At 36.0% G+C, this 13,140-nt stretch overlaps 2 protein-coding genes across 2 annotated transcripts in view; one reads left to right on the forward strand and one right to left on the reverse strand.

Annotated features, from left to right (window-relative positions):
• LOC136802326 (uncharacterized) overlaps positions 1 to 12,169 on the forward strand; it is a 33,242-nt gene extending 21,073 nt beyond the window's left edge. The window contains exons 8-19 of the mRNA XM_067059045.1: positions 726 to 895; positions 2,037 to 2,122; positions 2,707 to 2,790; positions 5,865 to 5,927; positions 6,095 to 6,172; positions 7,065 to 7,153; positions 7,562 to 7,598; positions 7,902 to 7,966; positions 8,387 to 8,473; positions 9,054 to 9,192; positions 9,724 to 9,808; positions 11,445 to 12,169. Coding sequence (XP_066915146.1) covers positions 726 to 895; positions 2,037 to 2,122; positions 2,707 to 2,790; positions 5,865 to 5,927; positions 6,095 to 6,172; positions 7,065 to 7,153; positions 7,562 to 7,598; positions 7,902 to 7,966; positions 8,387 to 8,473; positions 9,054 to 9,192; positions 9,724 to 9,808; positions 11,445 to 11,646 — 1,185 coding nt within the window. The 3' untranslated portion in view covers positions 11,647 to 12,169. The remainder of the gene's footprint in view (positions 1 to 725; positions 896 to 2,036; positions 2,123 to 2,706; positions 2,791 to 5,864; positions 5,928 to 6,094; positions 6,173 to 7,064; positions 7,154 to 7,561; positions 7,599 to 7,901; positions 7,967 to 8,386; positions 8,474 to 9,053; positions 9,193 to 9,723; positions 9,809 to 11,444) is intronic.
• Positions 3,432 to 4,965, reverse strand: LOC136802411 (uncharacterized). Its single transcript, XM_067059146.1, has 5 exons — positions 4,881 to 4,965; positions 4,528 to 4,659; positions 4,199 to 4,345; positions 3,794 to 3,913; positions 3,432 to 3,589 (listed from the first exon to the last, which is right to left on the reverse strand). Exons 1-5 carry the CDS (start codon positions 4,947 to 4,949, stop codon positions 3,437 to 3,439), a joined length of 621 nt encoding a protein of 206 aa, XP_066915247.1. The 5' UTR covers positions 4,950 to 4,965; the 3' UTR covers positions 3,432 to 3,436.
• Positions 12,170 to 13,140: the final 971 nt, after the last annotated feature.

Genomic DNA, 13,140 nt, shown 5'->3' on the forward strand with positions numbered 1-13,140 from the left:
AGTCGAAAATAAATCTACAGACTGTACATAATGCGCGCATCAGATTGTTTTTATCTTTTTTCTGTTTTGTTTTTCTGGTCTGGGATTCGAATTTCGAACGTAAACATTCCATTGAAAACGTTCGAAATGATCGTTTTTGCGTACGCATCAATGTCAATCAAATTATTAGCTCGCCAAGATTTCCTTTGCGAACCGGAAAGCGGTTGGTAGATCATTAAGCAGACCTATACTACATGGGGTTTTGTAGAGGTCTGCGATTCAGACTAATTAAGGCCGGGCTAAAAATGGAAGAAAATTTTACCCTCGTCGTTATAAGTGTCGGCGTAAATAGGCCGATAAGGAACATGGTTTCAACATTCTTTCCTAGTTTCTTAATTTCTTTAAGAAGCCTATCTTGGACTCTTCCAGAAAACATTTGAATATGGGGGGGGGATATAACATTTTTTAGAAATTTACCCCCCTCCCCGGACATTGTGAATTATGACCCCCAGTACCGATCTCATCCCCCGGACAAGCAACAGTTGACCCCCATGGACATTCGAAATCGCCCCTAAGCAGAGCAAGTTTGCCCCTAAAACAAGGCAAATTTTGCAGATTTTTCACCTCCCCCCCCTGGACAAAATATCCAATATATCCACCTATACCCCCTATGTACAAAAACTTTCTGGAAAAGCCCCTTGCGAAGTGAAGCGACGTCTAACTTTTGAAATTAATTTCACTTTCAGGGTGGTTACCATTTACGTAATGGTTTCCCAATGTCCTCATTAGATCATATTTATGACCAATCATCAGAAGGAGGTCTGGTGAAGAAATTAAGAGCAGGTGGTGCTGTTTTTATTGGTATAACCAACATGCATCAGTGTGGAATCGGTGCCTTCGGAATCAACCCCTCAAAGTATGACTCTATTCATATATGCTATCAATGTCTTCCACGGACCCAACAGCAGATAGGCTGAAAGTGACGTATTGACTGATTTTACGTCACTTACAAGAATACAACCAATCAGCTGTTGGGTCCGTGGAAGACGTTGGAATGGTGCATATCATGAATTTTATTTATTTTACTGAGTGTTGTCAAAATCGGTATCGGCATAATCGGTTAGGTACAACCGTGGATAAAAAGCATGTAGAATTTTCAAAATTTTCTGAAAATAACTGAAAATGGGTGAACCTCAGCCACACAGGTGGTGGGTGCAACAGAGAGCTGTGAGAAGTTGTTTATAATTGATTAAACCTTCTCAAATATGGTCAAATTAGATGTCTTCTCAAAAGATTTGAAGAGGAAAACTCATTGAAACTTCAATCTCAGATTAAAAAAGGCCTGACGACAAAAATTCAATTCTTCAATCTTGAGTGGATCCAGCCTCTGGATTTGTCATCCAATATCTCGAAATCCAATAAAAACAACATATGGTTTCAGAGCTTCTTTAGAAATTATTCAAGGATTTTTGAAAAGTCTACAACATTTTGTCCATGATTGTAACTGTGCTTTCACAGTTTTGTTGATTAAAGCAAGTTTTGAAATGTGAATGGATATAGTAAGTAAGTCTGCGACCGCAGTCGGAGACGACCCGATGGCCGCTCTTTTGGTAGGTTTCTACCCGAAGGTAGGGGAGGGCGCCACTCTTTCTCCCTGGATTGCTCCACTTACCCTTGATCCTTCTCTTAATTGCTGAGCATCAAGCAGAGAGGTATCAAGTACCATTTTGGAAATCTTTGGCATGACCCAGCTGGGGGTTGAACCCACAACCTTGCGCACCATAGCCGGATGCTCTACCACTGCACACGGTCGCTAATGGAGAGACATTAGTCCAATTTCTATCATTTCACTAATGAAAAGGACTAATAGCCTCACAAAACAAGGAAATTGAACGAGCTGTGCTTATACAAACAATGCTAGCCACGAAACTCAGATATTTCTAATTAGTGGTTTAAATCAGACTAAAGATAGACTTGAAAATTTCAAATAAACTGTAACTGCACAAGAGCCAATTACCTATATCTTTGTTACGATTTATTCCACTTTTCTTTCAAAGACACCATGGTGCTAATCGAAACCCGTACAACCCTAAATATGCAGCTGGTGGAAGCTCTGGTGGATCCGCATCTGCTATTGCTGCAGGTTAGAAATCATTTCCTCATAATGTAATCACCTCCTGCTCTTGGCAAAGTAGACTAAAAGCAACCACTCTTCTTTGCTCTTTTTATTTGTTGGACTTGGAAAAGAACCCAAGATCTTTTGATACCAGGATGATAATACTGAAACAGATCTCCCCTTTTGATAAGAAAAACAGCTTTAGGAGATCAACAACACCAAAATATCAATTTGTTCGGAGTAAAGCAATCATGGCGTTCCAAAGATTCTGAACTCTATGCTTTGGAGGCATCATTTCCTTTTTTTCAAACTTCCGATTACATTTAAGTTTCGATGAATTCTAACATATTAATCAAGATGGATTAATGTTACTTTCCCTTTCAAGTGTACTCTTACATATCGTAAGTTGGCCTAATGTCGACATCCCTCATCTAATTCCGAAACCCTTTAGAGCAGGGATTAAATGGAAGATTGGAACCTCCAGGGAGGAAAAAAACCCTTTTTCAATCAAAGATTCCAACTTTCATAATCTTCTTGTCTTTAAAGAAGGGTGTCGAAATTAGATGAGAGATGTCAACATTAGACTAATTTACGGTTTTTCTTATTTATAGGTTATTGTCCAGTAGCATTGGGAACAGACGGGGGAGGCTCGATTCGAATTCCTGCATCTGCGTGCGGAGTTGTCGGTTTAAAAGGTATTTGTTTCTTAGATCATTATAGTAAAAACACTTACTAGCTACGTCCAATGAAATTCCAAGCAATTTTCTGCGTGCGTTGTCGTTATACGGCCAAAATACTCAACTCCAAATTGAGTTTTAAAAATCAATATTTGCAAAATGTGTTTCTTTTTTGTGTTAAAAAAAATTCAAAATGATGAATTAGTGAACATATTTAATAGTAGCAGTAGTGTAAATTAATTTCAATTCTGCTTATCTATTCTTACCATCGATTGACCGTCTCAAGGAATGTTTATCAAGCTCCAAAACTTGCCAGATTTCTTTAAACTGACTACTGGGCACTACCTTAAAGTCTAAACTAGTCTAAATTTGATGGTATTATTCTAGCATTAAGTAAAACATATGGAGGGCTGATCAGTTTGTCCTTTTCTCTTCGACATATTCATAACAAATTCATTCAATTGCTAGCACCATGTCCAAGGTAGCACAAATGAATTTAGTTTGTTTTAGATTATTAAGTATTCATTATTGCTTGTAAATTAAGTATGTGAATTTTGAAGATATTCCTAAGGGATTCTTACTGGAATAAGAAACACAGACAAAGTTATATGTGATGGTTTTTGATTTTTATTTTGCTTTGATGATATTAGAATAGATGATGGATCTATTGTACAAAGATGAATTCGCCGGTTTTCTTGTTGTCCCACTTGATGATACGATCACCACCGTTCCATTTGATGACATCACTCTCGCCTGCGTCAATCAAGACGGTGACGGCGTGCAACAAGTCGAAATAATGATGAGCATCCATTAAGATCTATAAGAAATGAAGAAAATAATTTTTTAATATTGATCCCTCTAAGTAATGGTTTTAATCTCAACATTAATTTGGAAAAATTGTTGTTTAAATCTCAAATTCTTTTAATCGGGGCTACCGACTTTGTTAATTTTTCACTTTAGTTGATCTTTTTTTTACATTTCGTTCAATGAAAAGTATCCACCAGAATTGGTTTTGACTTACGCTATCAAAAGGAACGTATCGGTAATCGCGTGTTGGTAAGCGAACGAATTGGGCTTCGAATTCAATGTTAGTGTACATTTGTTCAATCAATTCAGCATAGTGTGTAACATCGACCAATAACTGGAAATAATGTAAATCCAATAAATCATTCGGTTTTCAATTGGGCAAGTCTCTATAACGCTCCTTTGAAGTGATGGTTATCACAAGCAAATTCTCTTCTTTGCTAAATTTTTCTATTTGTGTTTAGTTTAGGCTGAAAGACTTTTTCTCGGGGTTTCATCATATGTAGAATTATACTGGATTTTTATTCGAATTTTATTTTTAGAAAATGTCAGAGCTTAATGAGACACGTATATTGATTGGTTTTTAGTATCGTCTATTTCAATTTAAAAAAATTATACTCACAGTGTCGCCATACAGGACTTTGAACTCGGTTGGAGCAGGTTTGACTAATTCTTCTTTCTGTGAATCTCTGATGACTTTTTGTATCTTAGATTCCATAAATCGAAGCTGGTCAAGAAGGCAGTAGTAATGATCTGCATCAACAAGGAACTAAAATTGGAATAAAATAAAAACCATTATTTGATCGCTGTTCTTTCTATTGAGGAATAAATTTTGATTTCCAAGGAATTTTGCTATGGTTAACTCGTGGTTCTCGAAATGAGACTTCCACTAGTCGGTTTAGTTGAAAAGTTTACTTTTAAGGAGTGTAGTGATACTGAACAAGTTCTTACCGTGTCTCCAACAGACTTGAAAAACTCTTTTTGAGCGATACTGATGTAATACTTGCAGTTCTCACGAACGACGCTTGAGGGCAAACCAAGTTTTGCCACAAGTCTTTGATAACGGCGAACACTCACCAACAACTTAAAAGAAAAGAGGTAGAAGTATTTTAGATACGAAATAAACTGTCATTAGTAGGTTTATTAGCAGGCTTAAAGAATGGAATTCTCTTTTGAAATGAGTAATTGACTCTTCCCTTAGATATTTGACGCTTCTCAAACTACGAAATAATTCCACGTTTTCTTTAGTTTTTGGCAGAAATAAAACGCGGAAAATTCGAAGGAGAAATTTTTAGGATACTTACAGTATCGCCATACATTTCTTGAAATTCAATTTGGGCCATTTTGGCCTCGAAATTATCCATAAAACTCATTATTCTCGCTATATCGCTATTCAGCGCAGCTCTATATCCAAATTTTTGGAACGGAATGAAGTTAGAAATCAAAGCTACAAATATTATATTTGAGGTCATAATCTTTGACGTTACGTGATAATTGACGTCAATTTTTGAAAAATCTACTTTCAGGCTGTGTAAGCTTTTTTTATGGGAATTCCGTTTTGGTCTTATTTCTATGTCTGCTGCATCTCTCTGTGGAGTAGTATAGAAGCAATTGATAACTTGGTAATATGTTTGCCATAGATCAGATTAAAAATTTTAAGGTAATAGCCTTTGTGACTTTTTTTGATTTTGTCATTCCCTTTAAGAATTCTTACGAAAATCTACTTTTTGGTCATGAAAATTACTTTGAAAACGTTATAAATTTTAATCACAACAATAAACGAAAAAGGAATACTCAAAAAAAAAATTACAGTTGTTGTTATGGCAAAAGTTAAATAATTCTTGATGGTTTCGTTTTGGAAGCAAATTATTTTCGTAAGGGATCGCCTGGCGACGTACATCTTGAACCGTTTGTTTCCATAATGGCGGAAACTACTTTAATCGGATTAAATTTCGCGAGATTAAATTTCCCGAGCAAAAAAAATCGCAAAATTTTCCGGATTTAATTTCGTGAGTCAGAGTTTTGAGAAGTTTCGCGTGGATTTAATTTCGCGAATAAGCCTGAAAACAGCAAATGGAGACTTTGGACTGGTTTCTCCGCCGAAAACGCGATTTTAAATTAGTCAGAAATTTCGGGAATCAGGATTCTCACGCGTTTTTGCAAGTTTTTATTTCGCGAAAATTGCGAAAATTCGCGAAATTTAATCTCGCGAAAGTTAATCTGATTAAAGTACGTAACTTTACCAAACATAAAAATCTCAATACTTAACATTATTATACTTTTTTCAGCTACATATGGACGATACACGTCAAGTGGTATGTTCTCGAATGGACAAACTATTGGACATACTGGTATGAGCAAATTTTTTATGGATAAATCATTTTTTCCCGGAACAGGAAGTGTTCTCCATCTGAATAACTTTGCAGTTTGCAGCTGGTACAACACTAAATTTGATAGCCTTCCTTCACACCTTATTTTATCTGGAGTATTCAGCTTTCTTCTATCTGTTTTTTCATAGGTCCATTATGTTGTTCAGTGCGAGACACAGCTTTGGCTTACGGATATCTTGCCGGTAAAGATGAAGATGACGAGAAAAGTACGAATTTTCACACCCCCGTATCACAGACGTGCTAAGCCTGTTCACAGGCAAATTTACCAAAATTACCCGAAGATTTCAGCCTCACTAAGAAATTGACTTTGATTTCATCCCCATCTGAAATTCAACGGGAAAAATGTATTCCAAAACAATCCCCAATTGGATATTTCGACTTACGAACAATAGAATTTCCTCACCAGAAATCCTCACCAGGGCTGTGAGACAGGGATGTGTTTATCAGTGGCGGATCTAAGGGGAGTTTAAAATTTATGACGGAAACTCTTCATCTCTCTATAAGGAGTATGGCTAAAAGAGACACTCTCTCTCTCCTAGATTTGAATTCCCATCTCATGATCCGCCGCTATTTTTCTTTTTTAAACCTCACTGTGTACATCTCTCACACCATAAGCCCTTGGATCTAAAAAAATGCTATTCACTATGATATTAACTCTTTGTATCTGTGGGAACGCTAATTAAATGATATAAAACTTTTAACATTTTTACAGTTGCTTTTTTTCATGTTATTCGTACACCGAAAGTGGTTAACAGTTATCAAAATTATATTTGATACACGTTTTTTTATAAGAACAAACTATAAAAAAACACAAGGTTTCGATGGCCAAAATGTTAAGAACAAGTGAAGAACATTTTAAAGCTTTGCGGACTTTAAAACACCCAATTTCTTAGAAAAATGGACAAAAAATACTCAAAAAATGACGAAAATAAGAACATGTTAAGAACATTTTTAGGCTTAAAACTCAAAAATTTAAGAACATCCGAATGCTTCAAAAATGTGGATGTTCTTATAAAGAAAGCGTGTAGACTGTAACAATTCGTTTAAAAAGTTGATACTTACAAAGAAATTTCTTACAATTTATTAATTTTTCCTTAGCATTAATGCAACCACCCGTTCACGTTGGAGATTTCGACAATACCGATTTGTCCGGATTCAAAATCGGATTTGACCCTCAAACTGTTGAGGTAATCGCTCTGTTGTTTTATTCATTTATCCTTTTGGTTTAATCTCCTGGAAATCAACTTCATAGGAAGTCGTGATCTTCTCAAAAGTGATAGATTTGTTCCCCACTATACTGCTCCTTTTCAGACAATGTATTCTAACTTTGTGTCCATTCTAGCAGGCCATTTTTCATGCCCTTATGCCCTTTTAGGGTCCGTTTATCGAACGCTGCCCTCCTTAAATCACTTGCATTTTGGTAAAAACAGCCTTTTCAGTGGAAAAAAACACTGGAAAAGTGCCATTTTTGGCCACCAACAGACACTGCCATGTCTTTCCAAAATTTGAACTGTCTAGGTTGCCACACCATGCTCGTGTTAATACCAAATTTTAAACCAGCAATTCTAAAATTTCTTTTTTATTTTATCCCTCAGCACTGTCACCCAGAAATCAAAGTTGCTCTCCTAAAAGGTACGTAATTTTGAGATTTATGATTTTATTCTTGACATTTGTAGCGGTGCTGAATATGTGGAAAAGTAGCCCAGTTTGAAAAGGTATTTGTCTCTCGATAATAATCTGGGGTGTAGCCTAGAAATCTAAGCTAGTTTGATTTGATTCTGATGGTAAGTTTTACTCAAAAAAATCTTTAAAGCGTCGAAAACGCTATATTGTCATAAGCCTTGTGAATACGGGCTTAGTTAACTAGGCTATCTGGGGTGAGATTCCAATCCCTAAAATTTTTATAATATTGTGTTCGATGTTCAATACATTCAGCAATTGAAACTTTGAAAGAAAAACACAATGCAACCGTTGTTGATATCCATATACCTGAAAAAGCGGTAAGCCATTGTTTTGATATCAATTGTCTTTAATAAAGTGCTCTCTCTCTCTCAAAGAAAACCTTTCGATATTTTGATTCTTAGGTTTATCAGTAAGGTAGCATACATCTATCTAAACTGAAACTGAATCCTCCTTGCTATCTATTACAAAGCATCAACTAATTTTTTTTTAATTCATCTCCGATGATTTCTTCATACAGTTGACATTCTCTAATTCGAACTCGAACAGGGAATATTATTTGTTCGAATAACAGAGAAATTCGAATTATAGAAGTAACCCGATATTAAGAGGATTTCTCTTTGACGGGGGTTGGGAATAAGTTCGAATTAAAAAAAGATTCGAATAATACGAGTTCTAATAAGCTGTAGTCCTCTGTAGTATCACCAATTTAACATTTCCCATCATTTTAATTTTTTCAGGAATCAATGCGAGCCTTGGCAAAGATATTGGGAAGCGAAATGTCCAATTCAAATGAAATCATTTATTGCAACCATGCAGATGAACTGGTATGGCCTTCAATGGGATGTTTCATCAAATTTCCATACAGGGGTGGACGAACCTTTTCAAGTCGAGAAAAGATTCTTAGAAATGTGTGGAAAATAGAAAAAATTGTAAAAGAACCCTTTGAAAAATTCTTTTCGTACCTTAAAGTGAGGGTGGACGACTAAAATCAGTCTTTCAATTCTTGGAAATTTTAGAATAACTTTTTACAACCCTCGAAAATGAAATAATCCTCCTTTAGATCCCTTGGAAATTCTTCTCGGATCCCCCCCCCCCTGAGGTGTGAATAAGGTACCATTACCACTCGAACATACCCTCTGCCTATTGTGCCTTGGCTACTGCCCTGGACTTATCCTGAGAACCCTCTACTTCAAAAAAAAATCACACTGATCCAAATTTCATCTGGCATGTAAGAACGAATAAAAAATGCTGAAACTATATCAATTTTCAATTGTAAAGTAGTGACCTTTATTAGCCTTTGTTACTGCCTTTTAGTCAACTTAAAATAAAGTTTTTACAATACAATACAATTCAATGATGATTAGACTGTTCTTGACAACTTCGTTTTACAATCTTTGCATCTAGAACATCGACGTCATGGGTTCATTGAAATTAGGAAGATCAATAACTGCTGACGAATACTTGACATGCTCAAGGCAACGTACTCGATGTATCAATGGCTTTAAATATATCTTCACCAAAGTTGATTGCATTATTTTACCAGGTACCGTTATTTATAAAACAAGATTTTTGATGATTCGACTATTCATGATATTCATGAATCGGGGTGTATGCTGTGTTTTTGCAACGTACAAGATAGGTTTACTGACTTTACAGCCAACAATTTGGCGGTAGACGGAAGGTGATATGGTTTGGAAGAGGCACAGTAAACACCGCTGTCACTGTTTACAGCGCCCCGGGCTTACCTCGTTATTTAGATTAATTCCGCCTCCTACATTATTCATTTCTTGTGTAGATGATAGCACCTTCTAAATTAAAGGTTGAACAATTTTCTTGTTGGGTGGATAGATCAACTCAATAACAGAGAAAGCGTCGATTTTATCGTCACGTCTATCACTAGTCTGAATCGCAGACCTCTACAGATATACTTCCTATAAGAAACTTTTTTCGCTAGAGGATGAGCAGAAGCCTAGTCTATCACGTAATGCTCCAAAAATCAAGCTTAATGATTCGAAAAACAACCAGTTCTGATACATGTATATTCTATACATTTCAATTTTTACGTTTCTTATAGGTTTCGAGGAGTTTTTACCGGAGATTACGAAATCGAGAGAGAAATATGGATATTCTCATCTTGGTCTTACTATGAAAGTGGCAAGGTATCTAATCTAGGCATTTTCATAGAATACACCGTTTCGACCGTAGCCGCCAATTGCCGCGTGGATTTTTTTTCCTTTTTACCGCCCTAAAACCGTCCCAGTCTTTTTTTCGCACCTAAAGACAATAGAAAAAAGTGTAAAATAAGGATTGGATCGATTTTAGGTTGGTAAATTAAATAACAGAGTGGCACGCGCCTGACCGTGCGACTACGGTCGAAAAGGTGTATAAAGTCACGATCCACAAGTTTTGATTATATTGTTGTTGTTTGAGATCTAATTTATGAAAATGCAATCGCGTTTGTTTCTCCATTTCAAAATATCGTAATCTGAATCGCAGACCTCTAAAGAATCTGCGTTTGTTAAAAGTTCTTCTTATCTCAGACGGATTTCCTTCTCAGTGAAGAGGCTTTGGGACGAGATGGAGTTTTTACAAGCTCTATTTTATTTGGTTGGTCGTTAACCAGTAATAAAACAATTTTGTTACTTTGTCTAAAGAACGTGTCATTTTTGGACCTACCTGAACGTCCTATAAATTAACCGCTGTCCGTCCGTCCGTCCGTCCGTCCGTTCGTTCGTTCGTTCGTTCGTTCGTTTTCTCGAGATTGGCTCATTAGGTTTTTCTGATTTTTGGCACAAAGATACAAAATGGCAATGCCCAAAATGTGACGGAGCCCGATTTTCCGGCCGAAAATTACGGAAATATGCCGGAAATCGCCGTTTCTGGATTTTCCTTATAATTGGTTGTTTTTTCATTCAAAAACATTATTAATAGCAATGCCCACCATCAATTATTTTCAATTTTCAATAAAATTGATTTTTGAAGCCGGAACTATTTAAAAATCGCTGGAACAACCTATTTTCGCCGGAAAGACTGTTTCTTAAATTTCTCGAGCTGTACCTTATATTTTTTAATGAAATTTTGCACACTGATGCAAAATGACAATACCTAAAATGTGACGGAGCCCGATTTTCGAAAAACATTTTTCTCCGGCCGAAACTGCCGGAAATATGCCGGAAAAACCGGTTTTTTGACATTTTCTTGAATTTTCATCCATAGTTTTTTCTGATTTTTTTGCAGAAAGATGCGTATTCGCAATGCTCAAAACACAATGCAAAACATGAGTTCGAGCTTTTGAGAGAATTTTTTTTCCGGCCGAAAATGCCGGAATAATGCCAGAAATCGCCGTTTTTCTAGATTTTCATTGGTCCAAAAACTGCTCAAGGGTCTACTAACCTGAAGTCGAACCTTTAGCCTGGGTTTGGTTCCATTCTATATTTATCAATCAATAGGTAGGTCCAATATGCATTGTGCTTGTTATTACTTCAAATGACCAATTATTAAAATATCTTATAAAAACTCCATCTCATCTGGAGGCTTTTTGCCGTCTCAATTTCCCAAAATCCCAAGAATATGTGCTGTGTAAAATCCCAGACAAAATAACCTGTTTTGAACACTGAGATATACTTCCTGTAAAAAACTTTTTCGTCAGAAAATGAGCAGAAGCCTAAAATAATGAAGCATAAAAATGCTAAGATTTTTGGCTTAACCCATCTTTTTCAACGACACACAGAAAAACCGAATGGTTTACCATGACTAAAAGTCATTTACTAATTTCAGCAAACTCCTCTTTTGCAGCATTGGAATGTTATGTAACCTATCAGGAATTCCTGCCATTTCTGTTCCCATGGGATACAGTCAAACACACCGTTTTCCGCTACCGATGCAAATTATGGCTCCTTGGTGGAGAGAAGATACACTTCTTCGCGTCGCTCATTCAGTCGAATCAAACGTCAAAAAAGAAAAACCAGAGGTCTATTTTGATGTTTTGAAGGATTGAATCTTGAACATTTCTTGAAGTGCATGGATACAGACATCAGAATTTTTTTTAGTAGATATTTTATAAACATTATTTTAGATGATACTTTTTTTCTAATTTCCATTCTTATGCTACGTTGACCTTCTGGCTCTTCCATATTATATCCCATTGAAAACAGCGAGCGCTTGATTTCTCAAACGGTCTTTTTGCTTCAACCAAAAGGGTTTAATCATAACTTTAATTTTAATTTCGATGCAAGAGAAAAATGCTGTTTTTTCATTCAGTTTTTTTAACGAATTTAATGTCTTGAGCTCGCGTAACGTTTTTATAGGAGCAATAGAGTACAGCTTGCTCTACGGTCATTTTTATACCGAAAGTGGTTGTGGAAATGAGTAATAGTTAGTAGTAATAGTAGTTACAATAGATAGGAGATGACGAAAAAAAACCCTAAGATGTTTTATATTTTTTTTTACTCAATATAATTTTTGTTATAATTTGAAATTATGTTATAATCAAACGAACAAGTATTACATATTACAGTTGATCACGTGGATTTTTAACAAACGAGTTGCGAGTTGGTCTTACGAGTTGCGAGTTGCTATCAAATATGCGAGTTGCGAGTTGGTTTTTGCGAGTTGCGAGTTACGAGTTGCTATTTTAACCAAATAAAAGTGCGAGTTGCGAGTTGAAAATCGCGAGTTGCAAATTAAAATCGCGAGTTGCAAATTAAAATCGCGAGTTGCAAATTAAAATCGCGAGTTGCAAATTAAAATCGCGAGTTGAAAAATCAAAATCGCGAGTTGAAAAATCAAAAGTGCGAGTTGAAAAATCAAAAGTGCGAGTTGAAAATTAAAATCGCGAGTTGCAAATTTTAATGTGTGAGTTTCAACCAGTGTGGAGAATTTTGTTGTTAAGGCGACATGTCTAGGTTCAAAATTGGAGAAAAGTTTTGTATTTGAAGCATAAAAGCTGATAGAAAACTATTTATACTGTGAAACTCGTGTAATTCGAATCTTAAAATTTCTTATAGTAGGTGGTAAAATAAACATTTACGATAGAATAAAGAAAGAAAATCCTAGATTGGAAATAATAGTTGTACTCGTTCATTATTTGTGAGCATTGGCTCGATAGCTCTCATTCATTCTGTCATGTCCTTGCGCTACTTTGAGAATCCCGACACTTTTATCGAAGCAGTGGAACTGCACACTGAGATCTGCTGACCTCAAATCCCATCTCACCGATCCACTGGGCCCTTGCGACGCAAGATCATTACGAACGAACGAGGCCGCCCTTTCGGGTTGCCTCACCTTTAGCATTGTTTTACACACTGACCGACTTCACTTACATAATAAATTTAACACCATGTTTATCCGAACACTTTTGATTGGATAATCGCTTGTGGTTTTTCGAATAGACCAAAACGTGGAGCAATCCATAGTAAATTTACTAGTAAGAGAATATCGAGAATTACTATCAGAATTTCTATCCTTTAATGGGAAAATCTACTTAGAAAAA

Source organism: Clytia hemisphaerica, unplaced genomic scaffold, assembly GCF_902728285.1.
Source record: "Clytia hemisphaerica strain Z4C2 unplaced genomic scaffold, Clytia hemisphaerica genome assembly, whole genome shotgun sequence".
In the NCBI taxonomy this organism is placed as follows: domain Eukaryota; kingdom Metazoa; phylum Cnidaria; class Hydrozoa; order Leptothecata; family Clytiidae; genus Clytia; species Clytia hemisphaerica.